Source organism: Oncorhynchus mykiss, chromosome 11 (genome assembly GCF_013265735.2).
Source record: "Oncorhynchus mykiss isolate Arlee chromosome 11, USDA_OmykA_1.1, whole genome shotgun sequence".
NCBI lineage: Eukaryota > Metazoa > Chordata > Actinopteri > Salmoniformes > Salmonidae > Oncorhynchus > Oncorhynchus mykiss.
The window spans coordinates 27,948,347-27,973,461 of record NC_048575.1 but is presented as its reverse complement, the minus strand read 5'-3'; the positions used below and the strand labels follow the sequence as shown (position 1 = coordinate 27,973,461).

General features: G+C 46.4%; 1 protein-coding gene across 23 annotated transcripts in view; it reads right to left on the bottom strand.

Moving 5' to 3' along the window:
* The window catches only part of svila (supervillin a), a 144,006-nt gene that overhangs the window by 37,570 nt on the left and 81,321 nt on the right, over positions 1 to 25,115 (bottom strand). For 13 of the 23 annotated variants that reach the window (XM_036935274.1, XM_036935263.1, XM_036935273.1 and 10 more), the window contains exons 3-17: positions 22,782 to 22,873; positions 19,840 to 19,900; positions 19,517 to 19,668; positions 18,365 to 19,133; positions 14,534 to 14,617; positions 11,745 to 12,755; positions 11,036 to 11,233; positions 8,735 to 8,769; positions 7,750 to 7,814; positions 6,483 to 6,619; positions 5,499 to 5,594; positions 4,662 to 4,821; positions 4,333 to 4,512; positions 3,290 to 3,379; positions 70 to 655 (exon numbers count right to left, since the gene is read on the bottom strand). In XM_036935274.1, coding sequence (XP_036791169.1) covers positions 70 to 655; positions 3,290 to 3,379; positions 4,333 to 4,512; positions 4,662 to 4,821; positions 5,499 to 5,594; positions 6,483 to 6,619; positions 7,750 to 7,814; positions 8,735 to 8,769; positions 11,036 to 11,233; positions 11,745 to 12,755; positions 14,534 to 14,617; positions 18,365 to 19,133; positions 19,517 to 19,668; positions 19,840 to 19,847 — 3,571 coding nt within the window. In that variant the 5' untranslated portion in view covers positions 19,848 to 19,900; positions 22,782 to 22,873. Of the gene's footprint in view, positions 1 to 69; positions 656 to 3,289; positions 3,380 to 4,332; positions 4,513 to 4,661; positions 4,822 to 5,498; positions 5,595 to 6,482; positions 6,620 to 7,749; positions 7,815 to 8,734; positions 8,770 to 11,035; positions 11,234 to 11,744; positions 12,756 to 14,533; positions 14,618 to 18,364; positions 19,134 to 19,516; positions 19,694 to 19,839; positions 19,901 to 22,781; positions 22,874 to 25,115 lie in introns of all 23 variants that reach the window. The other 10 variants (XM_036935267.1, XM_036935281.1, XM_036935275.1 and 7 more) reach the window with 9 other exon arrangements.

Here is a 25,115-nt window from a genome sequence, read left to right as displayed (position 1 = left end):
AGAAAGTGAAAGAAACAGAAAAGACAACCTTCCTACGGTCAGGCTTGTTCCCCTAGAGGCTTAACTTACCAGTGCTGACGACCTTTGACCCAAGCCTGTCTGGGTCCTGCAGTTCTTGTGATAACGGTCTTAGATAGCCCCTCGGCTCCTGGTGCAGTCTCTGGTCCTGGCTCTCTGATCTCATCAACGAGTGCTGGGGCTCCACACCCTCACCTCTCCTGGCTACACGCTGCACCTCCTCCCACTCCGTCCCCCCAGACCAGGCCGGAGGCTGGGGCAGGGGGGCCTGTCTGACAACTCCCTCTGGAGAGGGCAGCTTCCTCTTCCCTCCTCCCAGACCGTGCTCCTCTTCTTGGGGGAGAACTGTGGTCGTGTCAGCCTGGTGGGTCTGGAGATCCAGAGAGGCCTGGTGGTGGGGGCCGGGCACAGACTTCCAGACAGCACTGAAGGGTTCTGTGATCTGGGTGGGAGGACTGGTGTGCCGGGGGATGGAGCTCTCGTAGTACCCAGGGTTGGGTGCAGCGAGAGCGGCCTCGGCGGGGCTACCCCCGCAATCCCTGGCCAGGTGGATGTCCCCTGCGTGGTCTGTGGAGACCGTGGCCCCAGGTCTGAGAGCTGATGAGGAGAGCTGGTCGAACCTGGCCCCGGCTTGGATCTGTGTGGAGGAAAAAGAGGGAGCGAGACAGAGGGGGAGGAAAGAAAGCGAGATAACAGAGAGAGCGAGTGATCAAAGAGAGCAGGGAGAAAGAGAGGGGAAAAAAAAAGGTCAGCTGGAGAGGGCGAAAGTTCACTCAGCAGAGGCGCTTGTTCACCCAGTAACAGAGGCAGCAAGGCTACCAGACAGACAATGGATCTCTAGATAATCACGCTGACTAATCACAGAGTGACTCATTGCACTTCCTGCCCGTGTGGTTCAAAAGAACTGCAGTCTGGCTAGCCAATCACAGCCCACATCACAAAGCCATGCCCGACCAGTCATGTCGCCCGCCACCCCACCCCCCCCTGACAACCACAAAGCACAATGAGTCCAGGGTCATATTCACTGGTAACCAAAAAGAAGCAGACCGAAACAGGGAGTGACCTACAATCCACTTGTTTTCGTTTTTGGTTGCAAAACATTTTGCTACAGTCTGCACTAATGAACAGAACCCAGATGCAGCCAACATTCTGAAGGACAGGATGAGTTCAGCCACCCACTCTCGCTCTCTATTCACAGAATCATGCTCCAAGAATAACGCCGAATCAGTCTTTTCAAGGATGAGGCGATACTGACGCAATCATCCATTCATTTAGCATTGATCCAAAAATGTCACTTCTCAACTGACAAAAAGCTGATAAAAATCAACAACAAAATCTGATGTTACTCAATAAAGCCGAACACCTCAAGATGTTCCCTTTTAAGACGAGTCTCATCTTTGTGGTGACATCATTTCCACATCCTGTTGTGGTCTGAAGATGTTCCACACATGTATTATGATTACTCAGTGGACAGCATCAAGGACATTCCTCATCTTCTAAGTCAAAGGTCAGATTTCACGAATCAATTTTACGACGGACATAAAAACCTGTTTCCTCCGAGGTAATCTGCTCAGATTACAACACTAACATTTAAGAGACAAGTTTGTTTTTGGGGGTTGGGGGGGGGGGGGGCCGGACCTCAAAGCTCTGTCTGAACAAGCTGTACTGGTACCTTGAAACCATTAAAGGAGTGAACAATGATAAAGTCCAATGGCAGCTGCTTTTATCACAATATCAAATCACTACCGAGTACCGTACTGTGATGGTTTATCAAATCACTACCGAGTACCGTACTGTGATGGTTTATCAAATCACTACCGAGTACCGTACTGTGATGGTTTATCAAATCACTACCGAGTACCGTACTGTGATGGTTTATCAAATCACTACCGAGTACCGTACTGTGATGGTTTATCAAATCACTACCGAGTACCGTACTGTGATGGTTTATCAAATCACTACCGAGTACCGTACTGTGATGGTTTATCAAATCACTACCGAGTACCGTACTGTGATGGTTTATCAAATCACTACCGAGTACCGTACTGTGATGGTTTATCAAATCACTACCGAGTACCGTACTGTGATGGTTTATCAAATCACTACCGAGTACTGTACTGTGATGGTTTATCAAATCACTACCGAGTACCGTACTGTGATGGTTTCTTTTTTAAAAAAAAAACATTTTGATTGAAAACAAACATGGCTTCTTAGCAAGAGATATTTCTCAAGCAAGTATTTTGCTAGGACTGTCGGATTGGGGAGGGGAAACCTGAAAACGAGCTGTTACCGGCAGAGGTTTGGAAGTCTTTCTTGATTGGCTTTAGAACTAATTTGCCGCGCGGTGATGTCACCAGGCAGGCCAAAACTCCATCCCACCACATTTCAGGTGACCTTTTGAAACAGCATCTTACACATCATCCCCATTTTCACAGTCGAACACTATTATTCCAACCGCATAGTGTGGAGATATATTTAAAACCCGGGGGAATCTGGCTTTTGACTGCGTTGAACCTTAAAGAGTTACTGTGCTTCAACCCTATAATGTATGGCATACTAACCAGTCCAAGTCGTCGTCTCCCGCTCTTTCAGTCACAACAACCTTGTTTCCACAGTGACTGGTGGGAGATGAACCCTGCCTGACAAATACCTGCATTCAGTCCATCCCTCCATTCAGAGAATGAAGCAGGGAGCAGCCCTTTGTCCTCCTCTCCTCCACCACAGCGGGTTCTTTCATGCCAAAGAGCAGCTCAGTGAAATATTGGGACTGCGGTGCCATTTGGGACTGAGCCATTCCCGGCCTTCGTCCGCACATCACACAACAATGTCTTCGTCACAGGCCAATGAAGAACGAGCAGCAGAAGCCACACGTGCGTATTGAATCGGGCTTTTTTTCAAAAGCTTCTAGGGCATGCGATGCCACTGTACTCCACTTTCAGATGAAGCAGCCCCGGATTAAATCAGAAGAGCATCCCACACTCAAAACGTCTCTCTAATGAAGACGACGTTCTAATTTGGGTCAATGCACCAGTTCTGAGTGCGGCGGTTTCAAGAACCACATGAAAACGGCCTCATGATAGACTGAACTGGGACGCTTGCTGCTTGCCCAGATAATGCTATTGCATGTTCTAGAATTGCGCAACAAAAACGACGACAAGAAGCACATGGACGATGCTAAAGTGTTGCCAAGAGCCAAGCGTAACACTAGTTGCAGGTAAACGCAGGGACACTGGTGAGCCAAAATGGCCGCAGTGCCATGGTCGAGCCTTACTTGTGTAATGCCGCACTGGCCCTGAGGGACTTCTACTGGGCCCTCGTCACACAGCTCCTGTTCATCAAAAGTGTCTGTGTCTGAGGGGTCCTGTTCCAGAGATACATACAGTCTCACACACTTAGGAAAAAGGTGTGCGAGTGCAACATTTCTTTGAAACAATATTAAACAGGCTGCCACAAAATAACAATTATGTTGAAAGTGAGATAAGAGGGTTGAATCAACGTTAGAACGCAATAAGGGTTATAGTAAATGATTACAGCAATGATCACGTCACAGAGATACAGATAGAACCCCTCCTACCGGCACCATTTACTGTAAATAAATACACCTCTACCTACCGGCACCATTTACTGTAAATAAATACACCTCTTCCTACCGGCACCATTTACTGTAAATAAATACACCTCTTTCTACCGGCACCATTTACTGTAAATAAATACACCTCTTTCTACCGGCACCATTTACTGTAAATAAATACACCTCTTTCTACCGGCACCATTTACTGTAAATAAATACACCTCTTTCTACCGGCACCATTTACTGTAAATAAATACACCTCTTTCTACCGGCACCATTTACTGTAAATAAATACACCTCTTTCTACCGGCACCATTTACTGTAAATAAATACACCTCTTTCTACCGGCACCATTTACTGTAAATAAATACACCTCTTTCTACCGGCACCATTTACTGTAAATAAATACACCTCTCTTCCTACCGGCACCATTTACTGTAAATAAATACACCTCTCTTCCTACCGGCACCATTTACTGTAAATAAATACACCTCTCTTCCTACCGGCACCATTTACTGTAAATAAATACACCTCTCTACCTACCGGCACCATTTACTGTAAATAAATACACCTCTCTACCTACCGGCACCATTTACTGTAAATAAATACACCTCTCTACCTACCGGCACCATTTACTGTAAATAAATACACCTCTCTACCTACCGGCACCATTTACTGTAAATAAATACATCTCTCTTCCTACCGGCACCATTTACTGTAAATAAATACATCTTTCTTCCTACCTGCTCCATGTCTCCCAGGGTTATGGGCTGGGTCTGGTAGCGGGCGTTGGCCCTGCGCCCCCTGGTATCAGGCCTGGTCCGGGTCACCCTGGTAGCAGGCTGGGCCAGCCTGTTGAACAGAGCCATCTTCTCTGCCAGGCTGAGGGTGGACAGATCTGGCTCTGCATCCCCATGGCCCTGCTGGGTTTTTGATTGGTTTTACAATTTAAAAAACAATTCAACCACACATGTCGATACAACACATTTAAAATCATTGAGGATAACACAAAAATAAAAAAAACTTTCAAAAACACATTTCCATTGTGGTCCTATCATTCACTAAAACATACATGGTGCCGGGCCTGCGTCTCCTCGGGGGGAGAGGAGGTCTGGATGAGCATGGTGGTGGTGCGCTGCCCCTCTCTCTGGGCCTCCAGGGCATCCTGGACCCGCCGTGCCTCCCTGGCCTGCTCCTTGGCCGCAGCGCTTCGCTGTGAGGACGCCTGCAGACTGGGAGGAGGAACACCCACAGAGGGGGAGACGGGGGGGGGGAGAAAAACATGAAGGCAGGCCGGAACATGCAGGCCAGAGAGCCAAGCTACACACAGAGACAGAGTGTACAGTCTAGTGCATAGCCCACAGTGTGGACAAATACACTATCATTGTGCTTTGTCAACCGGGCAATACAATCTCTGTGCTACATCTTTTGAGAGGTTGAAAGAGATCTTGGATACCATGAATTTGACAACAGTGTAAGATCAGAAAGGGTTAAGAAAAGAGAAAATTGCAACAGATTAAACATGCAGGTTGTTCCCGCAAAATACACAAGGGGGCGCCACACATCCAAAGACTACTCCTGACCTGGGGAGAACAAATTTATAGCAACGATTTCCACAAAACCAAAAGGTTAATATAACCAAACACAGACTCTGTTTGGACCAAATGCTAGTCCGCTTCCAAAAACAACATTGAAAAACCAACCATGCATTCAACCAATCTAGCTGCTGTTAAATTGTAGCCTTGTCCCAGATGTGTTTGTGCAGTCTTACCAACTCTGACCATTTGAGGTGGAAAGACAGCACAAAACAGATTTGGGACCAAGCTAGTGAGATTAGTGCCTGGGCCAGGTCAGGTTGACCCCTAACCTCTAAAACACCATGCACACGCGTGTGCTGACGTGCGTGTACCTGTACGGTGTCACAGTGCAGCCGACTAGTGTGGGGCTCGGTATGCGTGCTAGGGTTGTATCGACAGACACAGTTTGTGACGAGGGAGCCGGGACACTTTACAGGGACAGACAGAGGGGACAGAGACAGAGTCACACGGGGACACAGGTGACAACAGGAAGAGACAGAGGACAGAAGGAGAAGAAAAGATCCAGAAAATTCTTTAAAAGGGCAAGGAAAACATACAAATAATGGAATTCCTCTGTGAATGAAGATGGTAGACTTCACAATAAGACAGAGTATAGGGAGTATAATTGTATAGTGGATATTTTCTATGGATCAGTGGCAAGCCCTGTGACTTGTTAGCCACTTTCTCCATCCTCCCAGTATTAACCAACTGACTGGAACCAACAGGAAAATCACATATCATGTTCTCAAATCAAAAATACTGACTGTGGCAATCGATCAACAAAATGGCTCCGTCTCAAATAGCACCCTATTCCCTACACAGTGCACTACTTTTGTTTTGACCAGGGCCCATATGGCGCTGATCAAAAGTAGCACACCGTGTCGGGAAAAGGGTGCCATTTGGGACGCATCAAAGGTGGCATATCAAATAGGAGAGTTGGCCAACAGGCTAGGAATGTGAGAACAATATATTGGAACATACAGTATGTCAGAATTAACATGGCACCTGAATCACATTACCTGTGACTCAGAGAGCCAACATCACCTCTCAGAACAGAGGGAGTGACACTTAGGTTTGAGGGTTTGACCGGTAACCCATAGCTATCGAGTCTGTTTCCTAATGTGTTGACATCAAAGGTTGAGGTCACATTTGACATTTTACGGGTTCATGGATTGAGGTTTAAAACAACTAGCCCACCCTCCTCTCCAGCTCTTCCACCACACAGGCAGCTGAGAGAGAGGGGAGAGAGAAACGGAGGAACGGAAGGATGAAGGAATAAAGAGATGGAGGGAGAGGGAGGTGTAGTTGGGACTTACGTGGCAGCAACGACCACCTCCTCAGTGGTGACTGGCTGGGTACGGGAGCGGTCCTGGATGCGTCTCAGTCGCCTCTCGATGGCCGCGTTCCGGGACTGGGGTTTGGGGGCACCCCCGTCAGTGCTCCTCTCCAACTCCTGCCGGAGGCCATGCATGGAGACCAAAGTAACGTGTCATAATTTCAACGCAAAGCTCAGACTATCAGTTTTAAGGGAACCCAATAGATACAAATCTATTCCAACACAATTCCAATACAGACTAAAGAAACATGTTCAATTAACCAGAGCCTCTGGAGATGCCCAAGTACCTCATCAAAAGAGCGGAAGAAATGGTTGTTGCAAGGTTTGTTTTTGTAAATCTTAACGAAGCGTTTGCATAGAGAGTGAAGGTGGACTGTCTTAAAATACGAGGAAAGAGTTAATCATGATGTAGAGAGTCTTAAAATACTCAGGAGTCTTAAAATACGAGGAAAGAGTTCATCATGATGCCGAGAGTGCCTGCAAAGACAGTATCTTGTCAGCACATAGACCAACGTCTCCATTCTAACAAATGGAAATGAAGGTGTGCAAAGGCAGGTGTCACCCGCGTCCACTTATATCAGTACAGTCGTGCAAGCATTACCAAACGTATATTTGATCAAATAGGCCTCGCAATTAAATGTTGTGTTGACCTAACTCAAAACTCTCATTGACCTCCATACAAAAAAATCCCCATAGATAAAACTTTCCGCTGTATTTGTGTGTGAACATTTTTGGGGCGGGTCAGCTCTCTCACTTCGCCTCTTGTGCCAGTGTGCTCTCTTGCCAACTCCTTGTGGAATTGTCATGCCAACAACAGCGATGGAGTTGGCAAGAGCACAAAGGCTTGACCCGCTCTGCTTGAGCAAACTATGACTTCAGTTCAAAAATATGCGGTCTCTGTGTTATAACTATGACTTGGACAGCTATGCACTTCTTGACAGTATATTCCACATGCAAGTTGGCCAAAAGACGACTCTGTATGGAAAAGTAGACCGTTTCAATGCTTATGTAGTTGATTAGTGGCATATTTCTCTCCGTCGGTCTGTGTCGGGCCTAAATCAAGCTCAGAGTCAGCTGCTGCGCTCGCAGCAATGTGTGGAGTAAGTGAGTCACAGAGAAGGAACGCTGTGTGTGTGTGTGTGTGTGTGTGTGTGTGTCTACAAGCTCATGTCCACACCTTTGCTACCCCGACGCAACATAAACACAGGTGAGAGAAAACACCAAAGCAACATTGTGTTCTTTCGTACCCTGAAGAGAGACCGCTTGGCTGCAACACTCAACTTGGCCCTCTCATCCAACTTCTCTTCATCCGCTAGAGAGCGAGAGAGAGAATAAACCGACAGAGAGAGGGAGAGAGAAAGAGAGAGAGAAACAGACAGAGAGGGGAGGAACCGAGAGAGAAAGATGATAGCAAAAATCCAAAGTGTCAAATGGAGCCAGATTCTGAGAATCTTGAAAACCAATTCCCATAATAAAACAGCTTGCTTGAATCATGAACAAAACAGTGACTTTAAATACCAGTCCAATACCTGCAAATTAAAGTACTACAGGCCAAAGGTTTATAATCATCATCATCATCTGTAATGTGTATAAAACAAAGACAAGCTAAACCTGCACTGATGCAAGTGACCGCAGTGTGTTTGGGAGGCAGACCGAGCAGCAGAGACTGACATACAGGTGTGATCTGAGAGGGCTACGTCCCAAATGGCACGCTATTCTCTATGTAGTGCGATACTTTTCACCAGAGCCCTAGTCTAAAAGCACTAAACTATATAGGGAATAGGGTACCATTTCAGACACACTGCAGGACAGTATGACATCACCTTGAAAGCATCCCCTTTGACACCGCACTACACTACTGACTGACTGAGGGTGTGTGTGTGTGTGTGTGTGTGTGTGTGTGTGTGTGTGTGTGTGTTTATAGGAACCAGATGGATGAATAGTACTCTGCTCAGTAAAACTGTAGCCATGTTATGCTACTGTGAACACCAATAATGACTCTATAAAACGAGTTAAAATGTTTTTATTTTCGACTTAGTAAAAATCAGAAGTGTACTGACGAGCCTTGCGTCATTAAGCGCTTCTCATTAAAGGGAGTCTTTCTAAAATGTTTACAGACCTGCGGAAGGTAAACGTATTAACTTGATACGATGGCACGCACTTTTACTTTTCAAAGCTCAGCTACAAAAAGTCCTTTTCATCTTTTCCCAATGAAGTTCAAAAGGAACTTACCTTCAGTGCTGGGTAGATCTGGGCCCAAACAAGACCTTCAGGAGAAAAGGAAAAACCAGCACTGAAATTCACCAGGACTCACATATTATTCATCCATTATCAAGTGGTATGAAATCGATGGTAAAGGACTGCTACTGTGAGTACAGCTACCAGAGAGGCAGTGGAGCGATTGAGAGCAGACAGAAAGCAGCAGCCACAGGGGTAATGTGATGGGGTAGGTGGTGTTCAGAAATTACACCGGCCGAGTCCCAAATGGCCCCCTATTCCCTATATAATGCACAACCATAGGCCTCTGGTCAAAAGTTGTGCACTACATCGGGAGCCATTTGAGACGCATGCACAGAAATCAGATTGCAACAGAGAGACTTGTCCTGGCTAAGGCATTAGACAGCATTTCAGAAATAAGTCTGCTGAAGAGAGAAAGAGAAAGAGAGAGGACTGCTAGACCTTAAACAGTAAACTAAAGGAGTGATTCATCTGCCCGCATGACATATCCACTGGCAGGATAGACTCAGCATGCAGGCGGCAGACCTTTGGGGTAACAATCTGTTAACCCACTGTTCCCTGGGCGGCGAAGACATGGGTGTTGATTAAGGCAGCCCTCCACACCTCCCTGATTCAGAGGGGTTGGGTTAAAGGTGGACGACACGTTTCAGTTTAAGTTGTACAACTGACTCGGTATTCCCCTTTCCATTTCTAAATCAGCCGGGCTGCAGAGTTAGACAGGCGAAGAGCGCAGAGCCTCCACACAATCCACTGGCTTCCGGTTGAAACTCACATCCACTACAAGACCATGCATGGTACTTGCCTATGGACCAGAAAGAGGAACGGTCCCTCCCTACCTTCAGGCTACGCTCAAACCCTACACTCCAACCCGAGCCCTCCGTTCTGCCACCGCAGGTCTCTTGGCCCTCCCACCCCTACAGGAGGGCAAGTTCCCGCTTAGCCCAAGCTTTTCTCTGTCCTGGCACCCCAATGGTGGAACCAGCTTCCCCCTGAAGCGAGGACAGCAAAGTCCCTTCCCATCTTCCCGAAAAACATCTGAAACTGTACCTCTAACGAGCATTTTAAAATAACCCCCCCGCCCCGTAAAAAAACCACACAATTAAAATGAACACAAGTCTTTCCTGAACTAACATCGCACTTCACTTTTTCACCTACTGATATAGAAGTAGATAAAGTTGAGGAAAAGTGTACCTTTTATGACAGAGATACGTGGTTGTCCCACCTAGCCATCTTAAAAGGAATGCACTAACTAACTAAGTCACACTGGATAAGAGCGTCTGCTAAATCAGGGTTTCCTCTAACTCTGTTCTGGTGTCCACCTGGGTGTCCACCTGGGTGTCCACCTGGGTGTCCGTGTCCACCTGGGTGTCCGTGTCCACCTGGGTGTCCACCTGGGTGTCCGTGTCCACCTGGGTGTCCGTGTCCACCTGGGTGTCCGTGTCCACCTGGGTGTCCGTGTCCACCTGGGTGTCCACCTGGGTGTCCGTGTCCACCTGGGTGTCCACCTGGGTGCACCTTTTGGTTTTTGCCCTGGATAAGCCTGTGTGCCTATGTACATGATATGTGAACACACAAACACGCCGTCGGCTAGTGCGTGATCCACGGTTGATTTAAGAAAAAAAAAAAAAAAAAAACTCATGGTCTAGGGTTGCAAAGCTACCTGTAATTTACCAAAGTTACCAGAATGTTTAGTAATTTTGGTGATTAACAGAAAATCTAATCATACTTGAATGACAAACATTTTATTCATATATTGTATACATTTTTTATATCCATACGTTTCTATTATATAGACCATATAGTTGAAGAGAAACTACCCTAATTAATGAAAAAACAAAAAGGCATTATTTTCGCTATTGACTTTTTACAAAACTGCCACCAGTTTGAATACATGTTGAATAATTGTATATATTTTACATGTGATAAGGCCACACAATTACAGACACCTGCGATTACTTCAGGTTAAGTTTCCAGTAATATACCCTCCCTTTGCAACCCTACTCATGTCAGTCTAAACTAAAACTTCCTTATACGACCCTCTCTACGACCCTCTCTAAGTGTTTTCCTAAGGGGAGAAATAAGGACTATATTTGCCATGCACGAAAACACCCACACAGCCTACAGTACATGCGGCCTGAGAGAGAATGCATAGGTTTCTGGATGAGCCTGTGAAGTGTGCTCCTTCACAGCAGACTACTAGCCACTCTCTCTAGTCTTCACCCATGGGAAGCCAGGACTAATTCTGTGTTTGCCATGCGTTTAAAAAAACAAACAAACACAGTACACACACTGTACCTATCAGACAGCTGTCTCTCAGCCGAGGTGATGGGCTGGGTCCTAAACCTCTCGGAAGTCTTTCTACTCTCTCCGGGGGAGATGTAGAGTCTGGGCCTGCGCCCCCTGTCCCCCCTCCACGGGACATCCGTACTGTCCCGCTGCCCTCGCCAGGGGACCCCCGTACCCCCCGGGTACACCAACTCTACCTCTTCCTCCCTTCGGGGCGCAACGCAGACAGGAGGAAGGGGCGATGAAGAAAGGAAAGAGAAAAATAGCAAGGTGAGGGAACGAAAGAAAGAGCAGGGAAAGATACGCAGTCATTTAACAGAGGTGAGCTTCCACACCCCTGATTTTCTACATTGGAGGAGCAGATTGAAGCCATTGGCATGCAAAGATTTGCTTGATTGGCGACTACGTCGTGTTACACACAACACACACCCCATACTGTCCATCAGCTAGTCCAGGCACTCAGCCCAAGAGAAAGCAGCAGTCAACCCCCCGCCGCGAAACGCTCTACTGCTAGCGTTAGTGATCGGATGAGTGTTTCTACTCTGCGTTAGTAGAAGAAACCCTGTTCAGAATAATCACACCGATTATTTCAGTCAGGAGGAGGTTGGTGTTAGCTAGGCAGGGCAGGGCAGCGAGCGAGCTCCTGATAGAAGCCAGCAGCAGCTCCTAGCAGAATGGATTGTAGAACAGCACTGTACTACAGAACAGAACCACCTACAGCTTTGTTTTCCTGACGACTGGGGCAGTAGCAGTCGTAGCACCCTCCAGGTAGGAGTGGCGAAGCTTGGCCACAGAGACACGAGCGTCCCTGGTCTCTGGAGGGCTCTGGTCTCCATTACTGATCCCATCCTCACTGGCCCATTGTTGCAGGACTGCTGCCTCTCTGACCCACCCTGGCCCTGGTTCTTGGGTCTTGGGGATGGAGCCTCTAGGGGCCCCAGTGTCCGACGTGGGGCGCCTGGAGGAGACGGGAGCGTCTGTGGTCATGGCTCCTCCCCTGGTCTGGATGTAAATGGCGTCGTCATTCCGCGGTTGTTGGCGCTCCTCTGAGGCTCTGACCTCTGCGGCCAGCAGGCGGGAGACGTGTTCCCCTGTAGGTCTGATTGGTTCAGGGTCTGTGTCCGGTTCCTCCAGTCTCATCCTGGTTCTCCCTCCTCCCATGCACCCTCCTCTGGGCCCTTCCGGCTCAGCCTTCCTCCCGTGTCCTACTCCCTGGCCTTCTCGGGCCCTGCTGTACCCAGCCTGCTCCTCCTCTCTCCTGGGGCCGCTCCCACGCGGGTCCTCTGTGCTCTTCTCCCTGCGTCTGATCTCCGATGGCAGCACAGCTTTCCTGCTCTTCAGTAGTCCCTCCGTCCTCACTTCCTGTCTGCCCTCCCTATGGGCGCCCCTCCTCTCCTCATCCACCATCTCCTCTTCCTCCTCCGGCTGAGGCTGTTGGGGCTGCTGTGCCTTGGGACCGGGGCCGGTGTCCATGGACAGATAGCTGGGGTCATCACTCAGCCCAGAACGGGTGAGCTGAGGCTGGGGGTGAGAGTTGGCTGGCTGTGGGCCTGGAGGGTTGGTGGTGGTGTAGGCAGGAGCCTGGTGGTCATGGTGGTGGGCTGTGGGGAAGGTGGTGGCTCGGGGCTGGGGGTGTCTCCTGTACAGGGGGGCCTCAGCGACACGGTGGCCCAGCTCTGGACTCTGTCGGATTCCCTCCTCCTTGACGAGCCTCTCCCTAACTCTGATTCTTCAGGGAAGAGACCGAGAGGGTTAAAAACTTGCTGCAGTTTGTACTGAAACTCAGAGTGCAGCGAGAAAAGAGAAATAATGGTGAAAGCCCAACATCCCTTTCCTTCCCTCAGCCATAAATCATTCCCTTTCCCCTCTACCCCTCTCCCTTCTCGACCCCTCCTCCTCCTTATGCGTCTCCATTTATTTATGTCAAAATGTCATCAGTATCACAGATATCCCCAGAGAAAAATAGTCATATGAATGAACTGTAATACCATCTGACCAGTGAGATACTAATGCAAAATGCATGAAGAACTAAATTAAACAGGGAATCAAAATTGGCCGCAGTGCACAGTCAGACCACATGCTGAATGGTGGTGGGGGTTGGTTGGTAACATGCTAGCTAGCAGCCGTTGTCAGGTGTTGGCTAATGCAACGCTAACAGTAGCACTTGTAAGACTTGTATGTGATGGTTGTGGGGTTCTGGGAGTAGTCCCTCCCTCTCCTCTGCCTTCTCTCGTCACCAGTCTCTACTACTCAAGGTCAGGGAGGACTCTTCCACAACAGTCTTCCACAGCTGAGTAGGCCAGTGCCTGGAAATCACAGAACACTTCATTTCTTATTAACTGCCATTTTGCCCTTGCCTATAGACTTAAGAAGAAAGTTAAGCGAAGTTGCTATTGCTTGTATTAGATTGTGTTTTGTGAATCTGGTGGGCAACCGGGGCCTAGCACTGGCTGTGGAAGGTCAGCGCACCGTGTCTGCTTTTCTCCTCATCTTTGAACGACATTCCTTTGTGACTAAATCCAGAAGTCCTAGCTAGAGGTTCAGCTGTTCTTCATTCTGTTAGGCTCACAATTCTAGGCTGATATCGGATGTACTGCAGAGAATCAGACAATACTTTGCTGGCATCACCCTCACTTGTGGCTTTTTGTTGTTGTTGAAAGCCGTCTATTCACAACCCATTTGGGATTTGTGGCTGATAATAGGTTTTATCTGGTCAGAAATGGATCGTATATCCGACCATAATAACAAAGTCCTGTCAATTCCATGAATAAGGGTTGACATACACTCCGAATCTATTTCGGACTGCTCTGTCGTACCCACAAGAGTACTACTGATCTGAGCCCAGTTTCGGGTTGCAAAACGTGCCGGTTTCCCAGGAATCCCGGTTGGAAGATTACTTGAGCTTACAAGGGAATAAAGCAAGAAATCAGAGAACCCTCTAACCAAAAGTTATCAGCAACTTTGCAACCCTAGCCAAGATCTAAGGAGATTTAGAGTAAATGTTTTAGGGTGAAATTGGAGCCAACTCGGCAATAATAATAATTGCAGCTCTAATTTCAAGTTCCTCTGACTGTGTGTAGGCCTGAGGGATATAGACTGTACAAGATCTATTTGCTGAGTCAATGCTGGGAAAGGATTGGGGGATGAGCCGTGACTAAAGGGTTCTCTCTCACAGTCTGACTCCCAGCCTCATCCTCCCTTCTCCCTGAGACAGTCTGGCCTAGTCAGTAGAGAAACAAGAGGGAGAGTCCTGCAATAGAGCACTTACAGTAAGTAACGTGACAACTCTATAAAGCATTGAGATAGAAACGGCTTTAGAGGTCACTGGACAACACGAACGTGGACGGGGAGGAGGGGGGGTAATTTGGTCAGTGAAATGAAAACACAGCAAAACACCCATTAATGTTGATGAGGAATGAGGTCTGATGTGAAGGTGGCAAAACGGGTTCGGTTAAAAGATGGGAATGTGGAGGGATGGAGGGAAGGGAGGGTCAAAACACCCTGTACCTGGAGGGCCAGTTGATAAGGGATTGGGTGTTGCCTTCCGAATCGGTCTGGAGGAACCAATTGCTGGTTAGTTTCACCTCCGGGCTGCATCAATGGGATGGGAGACGCAGTGAGTCAGCGACACTGGGGTTGGCGGCATCCAAAATGGCGCCCTATTCCTTATGTAGTGCACTACTTTTGACCGGAGTCCTATGGAGCTCTGGTCAAAAGTAGTGCACTATTATAGGGAATAGAGTGTAATTTCGAACGCACCTTGGGTGAGTGAGTGGCTAGGCCGCCCCGAGCATTTCACTTGTAGCACAAACACAACTGACTTCACATTTAGCATGACCAAGAAACATCCATCCATCTGCCTTGTACTTCAGTGGATATCCCATTCTACTGGGAGCTCGGTTATCATTCTGGTATTTGGAGAGATGTCAAACTATGAAACAATAAATCCTATCCGGGAATGTTCATCGAAATGAACAATGAAGAGACATTAAATGGGGCTTGGGAAAATGATAGGACACACAGACATGACGCACACAGCAGCATGTATCGCAATGCACAGTACCACACAGTAGATAGTTTTTGAACCGATATGTAGGCTACGTATGCCTTTTCTCAAGTGATGTAGTTCTGTCCTTGAAACGTTCTTGTCTATTAAATGTTCTGTATAATGTCATGTTTCATGTGGACCCCAGGAAGAGTAGCTGCTGCTTCAGCAACAGCTAATGGAGATCCTAAGAAAATACCTAATAGTAGGCATTCCACTGATGTATTGTGTACAATTTGCAGCAGTAGTCCTGCGGGTGAAAACAGCTCGTTGATGAGAGGTCGAAGGACAACGGAAAGATTTGTGCAAGCTAACAGGAGGGCCACAAACAGGAAAATAACGGCACATTGCAACAGTGGTGTGCCGAACGCCATCTCGGAATGCACAACTCGTCGATCCTTGTCACGGATGGGCTATTGCTGCAGATAACCACACCGGGTTCCACTCCTATCGGCTAAAAACAAGAAGTAGCGTCTCCAGTGGGCATGTGATCACCAACACTGGACAACAGAGGAGTGGAAAAATGTTGCTTGGTCTGACGAACCCCGGTTCTTGCGGCATGCTGATGGCAGAGCCCGGATTTGGGGTAGGCAGAATGAGCCCAAGGACCCAACCTGCCTGGTGTCAACGGTACAGGCTGGTGGTGTACTAGTGTGGGGAATGTTTTCCTGGCACACGTTTAGGTCCCTTGAGACCAATTGAGCAACGATTGAACAACACAAAACTGGTCACTGAGTGCATGTCCTTCATCTGTCCTACCAGATTTCCAGAGCCAGGCCCTCACCCAGCAGAGGGCAACAGCATGTGACTCAAGAGGGTTTTTCTAAGAGACCGAGCGAGAGCACGAGCACTTGAACGAGAGAGAGAGAGCTGCTCCGTGTCTTAAACTCTAAACTCTTTCTCCAGGTGGGCGGCGTGGCCTTGCTGGCTTTCATCTGTCTCTCTGTATGTGCTCATAGTTCTGACCGAGGAGTCACATCGCGCCCCTGTAACCCAACACCCATCCTGATGGCTAACGCAACACAGCCGCTGCCAAGTTTTGAAACCGGAGAGAGAGAGGGCGGAGAGAGAGATAGAGATGCCTTGTGGGATATGGAATGGGAGCATGTGTCTCTAATCGTTTCCCCTCAGTGAGTCAACGTTTAGCACCAGCAGGCTACAGCTAGCTGGCTGTTAAAATTAGCTTGAGTGACTGAGGAGAGAAAAACGCCATGTCTCCAGACTAGACACAACACTGCATTGGACCATTACTCCCAAATAAAGAATACCTAAACTAACATCTAATATTGTGTCATTGTTGGAATTGCATTGTATCAGCAGTCTCATAACCTGGGGTTTTGTTGACTTCATGACTTTGGCTCAAGTGGGTTGTGCAACTGTTCAGCGAAGCAACAAATATAGCTGCTCCTTTAGTTTTATCACCGACATCCTACAAGTCGCTTTTCAACTACGTGAATATTCTGGCACAGAAAAAAAATACGTACAGTGCCTTCAGAAAGTACTCATACTCCTTGAATTATTTCACATTTTGTTGTGTTATAGCCAGAATTCAAAATTTATTAAATATATTCTCACCCATCTACACAAAATATCCCATAATGACAATGTGAAAACTTAAGACATTTTTTGCAAATGTATTGAAAAATAAATCTCTCACTTAGGTATTCACCCCCCCGAGTCAATACTTTGTAGAAGCACCTTTGGCAGCGAGTACAGTTGTAAGTCTCAAAGCTTTCCACACCTGGATTGTGCAACATTAATTAGCCTATTATTATTTTCAAAATTCTTCAAGCGCTCTCAAATTGGTTGTTGATCATGCTAGACAACCATTTTCAGGGCTTCCCATATATTTTCAAGTAGGGTTTTGACTTAAATAACTCGGCACTGAGGAACATTCACTGTTTTCTTGTTGAGCAACTTCAGGGTAGATTTGGCCTTGTGTTTTAGGTTATTGTCCTGCTGAAAGGTGAGTTAATCTTCCAGTGTCTGTTGGAAAGCAGACAACCTGGTTTTCCTCCAGGATTTGCCTGTGCCTAACTCCATTCAGTTTATTTTTTTATCCTGAAAACGTTCCCAGTCCTTAAAGATTACAAGCATACCCATTACATGATGCAGCCACCACTATGCTTAAACATTTGGCGTGGTACTCTGTAATGTGTTGTATTGGATTTGCCCTAAACATAACAATTTGTATTCAGTACAAAAAGTTAATTACTTTGCCACATATTTTGCAGTATTACTTTAGTGCCTTGCAGGAAATAGGATGCATGTTTTGCTTCCTTCTTTTCACTATCAATTAGGTTAGTATTGTGGAGCAACTACAATGTTGTTGATCCATCCTCAGTTTTTCTCCCCCCATCACAGCTATTCAATTGTGTAACTGTTTTAAAGTCACCATTGGCTTTAGTAGTTTCCTTCCTCTCTGGCAACTGAGTTAGGAAGGACGCCTGTATTGTTGTAGTGACTGGGTGTATTGATACACCATCCAAAGTGTGATTAATAACTTCACCATGCTCAAATGGATATTTCATGTGTTTTTTTTGTTCTCTCACCCATCTACCAAATAGGTGCATGCAACTTATCATGTAACACGTTGAGCACATTTTTACTCCTGAACTTATTTAGACTTGCCATAACAAAGAAGTTGAATACTTAATAAACTAAAAGACATTTCAGCTTTTCATTTCTATGTAAAAAAAAAATTCAAAAAACATAATTCCACTGGCATTGTGTGTAGGTCAATGACAAAAAAAAAATCTGTAATTCATTTCAAATTCAGACTGTAACAACAAAATGGTGGAAAAAGTCAAGGGCTATGAATACTTTCTGAAGGCACTGTACATGCAGCAACATCAAACACGATGCAGCAACAACAAAAACTGGACCTGGGAGGACTTCAGCTATGTGTAAACCCTGTTGGATTGACTGAGCCTGCTGCTGCATGCACAGATTGCTCTTCCTCTATGCTATAAATTATTGTGTGCATCCCAAATGGCACACTGTGCCGTATTTACTGCACTACTTTTGACCTGGCCAAAAGAAGTGCACTATATAGGGAGTAGGGTGCCATTTGGACGCAGATAATGTTCATGCCAAGAGGACGACCTTGTGAGAGTTCTGTTAAAGGGATCAAGGAGACTGAGTGCGTGTGAGAGAAAGGGAGAGACCGATGATCCCTCTCCTTCTCTCCATCCGTTTTATTTACAGTAAGGGGAAAGATACTGTACAGAGAGAGAACCTTAACAATAGGAAGAGAAAGAAGACTAGACAGTGTAGTAGGTCAGTCCACTCACCCCTGTCTGCCGAGGATGTTGTGGGCCTGCTGCTCTATGAAGAGGTCCCCAGGGGACACCCCCTGTTTGGGGGAGGGCAGTGAAGACTTCCGGGTCGTCTTGGGTGAGCTGGGGGGCACCCCTGTGACGGTGTAGTCGTTAGCGACGGGCACCTTGGCCGAGGTGGGCGACGATGACGTCACATCCATGTAGCTGGCGGAAGAGGGAAGCTCGAGGGCACTGATGTTCCTCTCCTGCTGCCCCGCCCTGCGCTGGTTCTCCAGGTTCATCACCCTCTCCCTCTCCGTGAACGAGTCCACCCTGGGTCGCCCCTGGCCAGGCTCGCCGGAGCCTTGTGGCTGGGTGGCCACTCTCCCCACCCTGGAGCTGCCTGAGGTGTAGGAGGGTTCATCCCCCACAGACTCCGCCCTGGGGCGTGGCTTGACATTTGTGTAGCCCTGCTGCCTCACCGAAGAGGTGTCAGACTCCTTGAGACCACGGGCGGAGCCAGATCGGGAGGAGAAGTGATCGGTGGTGGAGTCTGGTTCCTGGTCCAGAGACATACCGTAGCGCTCGGCCAGCTGCCGACGCCGTTCCGCCTTGTAGCGAGCAATCCGATCTGCCTTGGAGTCCAGGTCGGTACCTGCGGAGTCAGAGCTGTAAATGGGTTCAGTTGGGACGGTCTGGCCCTCAGGCCGGCTCCGGGCTCTGGACTGCCTCTCTGGAGCAGGGACCTGCTGATGGGTCATCATCTCTGGACTCTCCAGGTCCTCCCTACTGTAACACTGCACTGTGACAGGGGATAGACCGAGACAAAATCTTTAGACCAAATCTACACAAGTAACACACAGTGTACAAAATATTATGATAATACAATAGGTAGCAGCATTAGTTCAACGCTTTCATATCTTGACAAATTTGTGATGTTCTGAGGGCAAAAGGCGGCGCAACAATATTTGTAAGGTGTTCCTAATGTTTTGTACACTCAGTGTATATAATGCATGAAGTCAATGCATGTCTTTCAAATGACCAAGCTCATATCCAAAAGCGTGGGTCGGGTTTCGATAATTATATACTATATGGAGCTCTAGCAATGCTCAAGTTCTGTCATTCTGTGGGTCGTGCAAGTAGCTGAACACCTAGGTACAATGTGTGCGGTTTAGTGATCCTCACCGACACAGGGGTCACAGGTGTCCGAGGCACGTGTGTAACGGGGTGTGTCTTCCTCTAGCAGCCGATTGGTCACTAGGCCGGGGCAGCTGGGTAATATGGCGGGCTGCACCTCACTTTCTATCCCCTCCAACCGCCGGGCAATCCTCTCTTTCCTACACACAGAGTCAGACACACTGACTGACATGACAGAATACCCGTTTGAGTGGCCACATGCTGAGGACACACACACACACGCGCGCGCACATTGTTATTCATCACAGTCACCACTACAATAACTGCTTGCTTCATTACATGGTTGAAGGAGCTAAATGTCGTAGTCGTACCTGTTCATTTCCCAGCTAGAGCTTGGGCTGATGCTTTCAAAACGCTTCCTCAATTCTGAAACTGGACAGATGAATACAAAGTTAGGTACAAGAGGAAAAAATGTGAGCGTTAACAATCAAGTTTATCAATTCCCAATTCAGTAGTCACGATAGGAGAAAGGCATCACAGCAGGTGAGGTTGGACAGTTTGAGCTCATTATCCAACAGAGTTGAATGTAGAGTTTACACAGATGTGGGACCAGGCTACGTTCACATCTAGAGCAAGAAGAGATCTGTTTGTTTTGTGGGTCTCGTTTTCGAACTATAATGAGGTGACGATTCCGCCAGCTACTCTGTTCTCTACAACACAGGAACAAATCGCTGAGAGAGAGACATTCACAAGGAACTGACAAAAATCTACACCCCGCCTCAACAATAAAAGATATGAAGTCCAAACTGCAACTGACTAATTGACCGAGCATAGGAAGTGGTTATACATGCATGCAGTTGAAGTCGGAAGTTTACATACACTTAGGTTGGAGTCATTAAAACTGATTCTTCAACCACTCCACAAACTTCTTGTTAACAAACTTTAGTTTTGTCAAGTCGATTAGGATATCTACCTTGTGCATGACACAAGTAATGTTTCCAACAATTGTTTACAGATTATTTCATTTTTATAATTCACTGTATCACAATTCCAGTGGGTCAGAAGTTGACATACACCAAGTTGACTGTGCCTTTAAACTTGAGCTTGGAAAATTCCAGAAAATTATGTTATGGCTTTAGAAGCTTCTGAAAGGCTAATTGACATAATGAGTCAATTGGAGGTATACCTGTGGATGTATACCTCCAAATGATGTATTCAGTGCCTCTTTGCTTGACATCATGGGAAAATCAAAAGAAAATCAGCCATGACCTCAAAACAAGTTGTAGACCTCCAGAAGTCTGGTTCATCCTTGGGATCAATTTCCAAACGCGTGAAGGTACCACGTTTATCTGTACAAACAATCGCACCCAAGTATAAACACCATAGGTCCACGCAGCCGTCATACCGCTCAGGAAGGAGACACGTTCTGTCTCCTAGAGATTAACATACTTTGGTGCGAAAAGTGCAAATCAATCCCAGAACAGCAAAGGACCTTGTGAAGATGCTGGAGGAAACAGGTACAAAAGTATATATATCCACAGTAAAACTAGTCCTATATCGACATAAACTGAAAGGCTGCTCAGCAAGGAAGAAACCACTGCTCCAAAACTGCCATAAAAAAGCCAGACTACATTTTGCAACTGCACATGGGGACAAATATGGTACTTTTTGGAGAAATATCCTCTGGTCTGATGAAACAAAAATAGAACTGTTTGGCCATATTGAACATTGTCATGTTTGGAGGAAATAGGGGGAGGATAGCAAGCCGAAGAACACCATCCCAACCGTGAAGCACGGGGGTGGCAGCATCATGTTGTGGAGGTGCTTTGCTGCAGGAGGGACTGGTGTACTTCACGAAATAGATGGCATCATGAGAAGGAAAATAATGTGGATATATTGAAGCAACATCTCAAGACATCAGTCAGGAAGTTAAAGCTTAGTCGCAAATGGGTCTTCCAAGTGGACAATAACATACTTCAAGTTGTGGCAAAATTGCTTAAGGACAACAAAGTCAAGGTATTGGTGTGGTCATCAAAATCCTGACCTCAATCCTATAGAAAATTTGTGGGCAGAACTGAAAAAGTGTGTGCGAGCGAGGAGGCCTACACCTGACTCAGTTACACCAGCTCTGTCAGGAGGAATGGTACCAAAATTCACCCAACTTATTGTCGGAAGGAAATGGAGGAAAGCCGTATTGCATGTTCAAGAATGTGCTGGTTCTCATACTACAGCTGCCATTTCAATGGCATTTGAGAACATGTTTGAAACATGAATACTCCTAGCTCCATTTGAACAACTGACTGGAGAAATAAGCTCAACTGTGTCTGCAGCAGAAGTGATACCCTCTGTCATGGCTTTGAAACGCCTGCTCAACAAAACTGCCGACACAGACCGTGGGGTTAAAAGAGGCTGTGAACAAGCGAATCGGTGGCATTCTCTCTGAGCCTCTTTACTGTGTCGCCACCATGCTCAACGCTAGGTACAAGGACCACCTCTTCAATGCAGACAAGAAACAGGGTTTTACGTGAAATGCTACAGACACAGCTGGACAAGATGGAAACAGACAGTGACAGCGCGCACAGAGGAAGAGAGGCAATGGACAGACAGAGCTGAAACATCCCTGCTTGCCATGCATGATGAAATCCTGGTAGAGAATGAAACCACTGAACTAATTAGCAACAAAACAGCAAGTAGGTGAAAGAAATAGATTTTAATTATGTTTTACTGGTAATGGGGACATGCGTAAACGCCAACAAATCAACTTTTTGGTCCGTGTGTGTTTCAACTATTTAACTACACTGGAATGCTTAAAAAGCTGCTAAAATTTTAAATAACGGTTATCGGTATTGGTTTTTCGGGAAGAAAAATATTGGATAGTGGTGTCGGTCAAAAATGTCACAACGGTGCATCCCTACTTTTACCAGAGGGTTACTGCTCCTGTCAAGAGTCTTCAAACTCCAGTTCCCCCCATTTGAACCCAACACAAACACCACCCCCCAGGACTACACACACTATCCCCTCCTAGCCCTCACACACGCTGTTCCCGTAAAACTACACAATATTATCTCCAACTGAACCTTATCAAGGCAACAAGTGCCATCAAACAAACCTTCCAACCAACACAGTCACACAATAGAAACCACTTCCCTCAGCCCCATAACCCTGGGAAAGTCTCTGTCAGAGAATGCATCCCAAAGGCTCCGGATCAAAAGTACTGCACTATGAAAAGGGAATAGGGTGCCATTTTGGATGCAGACTTTGTCAGATAGTCATGTGTTTCATGCAGCACAGCACGCTGAAACCACCGAGTCACCTTTGGGGAGGTTTGCCAAGAGCTTGACATCTATATCCTTGGTGTTCTTGGCTGGGTCGTCCTTCCCTTCGAACGAAAACTCTTTCTGGAAGCTGCAGAGGGGGCAGAAATAAAAACTGAATAGCTCAGTCAGAACAGGTTATGTTTCAGTAAGAAGAAATGAACAATCTGATTATACTCTGGTGGCATCCCAAGAGACTGAAAAACAGCTTCTATCTTAAGGTCATCAGACTGTTAAAACAGCCGTCACTAACACAGAGAGGCTGCTGCCTACATACAGACTTGAAATCTTTGGCCACTTTAATAAATTGATCACTAGTCACTTTAATAATATTTACATATCTTGCATTACTCATATGTATATACTGTATTTTATACCATCTATTGCATCTTGCCTATGCCGCTCTGTCATTGCTCATCCATATATTTATATGTACACTACCGTTCAAAAGTTTGGGGTCACTTAGAAATGTCCTTGTTTTTGAAAGAAAAGCACATTTTTGGTCTATTAAAATAATATCAAATTGATCAGAACTACAGTGTAGACATTGTTAATGTTGTAAATGACTTGTAGCTGGAAACTTTTTTTTATAGAATATCTACATAGGCATACAGAGGCCCATTATCAGCAACCGTCACTCCTGTGTTCCAATGGCACATTGTGTTAGCTAACCCAAGTTTAGCATTTTAAAAGGCTAATTAATCATCAGAAAACATTTTGCAATTATGTTAGCACAGCTGAGAACTTGTGCTAATTATAGAAGCAATAAAACTAGACTAGTCTAGTTGAGACTAGTTGAGTACCTGGAGCATCAGCATTTGTGGGTTCGATTGCAGGCTCAAAATGGCCAGAAACAAAGAATTTTCTTCTGAAATTCGTCAGCCCATGCTTGTTCTGAGAAACGAAGGCTATTCCATGCGAGAAATTGCCAAGAAACTGAAGACCTCGTACAACGCTGTGTACTACTCCCTTTACAGAACAGCGCAAACTGGCTTTACATTGTTAATGTTGTAAGTTACTATTGTAGCTGGAAACAGAAGTGGGAGGCCCCAGTGCACAACACAGCAAGATGACACCTAATATATGCCACACCTAATTAAGAAGCTGATTAAACAGCATTATCATTTCACAGGTGCACCTTGTGCTGGAAACCCCTCTAAAATGTGAAGTTTTGTCACACAACACAATGCCACAGATATCAAGTTGAGGGAGTGCGCAATTTGGCATGCTGACTACAGGAATGTTCACTAGAGCCGTTGCCAGATAATGTAATGTTAATTTCTCTACCATAAGTTGCCTCCAAAGTCATTTTAGACAATTTGACAGTACGTCCAAACGGCCTAACAACGTGTAATCACACCAGCCCAGGACCTCCACATCCGGCTTGTTCACCTGTGGGATCGTCAGATCAGCCACACGGACAGCTGATGAAACTGTGGGTTTGCACAAGCGAAGAATTTCAAACAGTCAAACCATCTCAGGGAAGCTCATCTGTGTGCTCATCATCCTCACCAGGGTCTTGACCTGACTGCAGTGGGAAAATGCTCACCTTCGATGGCCACTGGCAAGCTGGAGAAGTATGGGGTCGTGTGAGCGAGTGGTTTGCTGATGTCAACATTGTGAACAGTGCGCCACATGGTGGGGTTATGGTATGGGCAGGCATAAGCTACGGACAACAAACAGTTGCATTTTATCATCTATGGCAATACAATGCACACAGATACTGTTACGAGATGCCGAGGCCCATTGTCGTGCAATTTGCCTGCCGCCATCACCTAATGTTTCAGCATGATAATGCCGCAGCTGAAATTGTCCTAGTTTTTTTCCATGGCCTGTGTGTTCCCCAGACGGCGTGTTCCAGTTTCCGCCAATATCCAGCAACTTAGCACAGCCATTGAAGAGGAGTGGGACAACATTCCACAGGCCACATTCAATAGCCTGGTCAACTCTACGCGAAGGAGATGTGCCATGCTGCATGAGGCAAATGTTGGTCACACCAGATGCCGACTGGTCCTGATCCACACGCTGTCTTTTTTTGTGTTAAAGGTATCTGTAACCAACAGATGCATAGCTGTATTCCCAGTCAGGTGAAATCTGTAGATTAGGGCCTAATGAACTTAATTCAATTTACCAATTTTCTTATATGTAACTCAGGAAAATATGTATATTTGTGTTCAGTGTAGAATAATCAAATCAAGGTCGTAGAATCTGTTGGTCTATTCAGACTCAAATCTACAATATGCCACACTAAGAGCTGTTAGCAAAGCATTACAGTGGGAAAAGAACATTCTTGAAAAATATCCTGAGGGCTGTTTGTAATGGAGTGGGTTGGA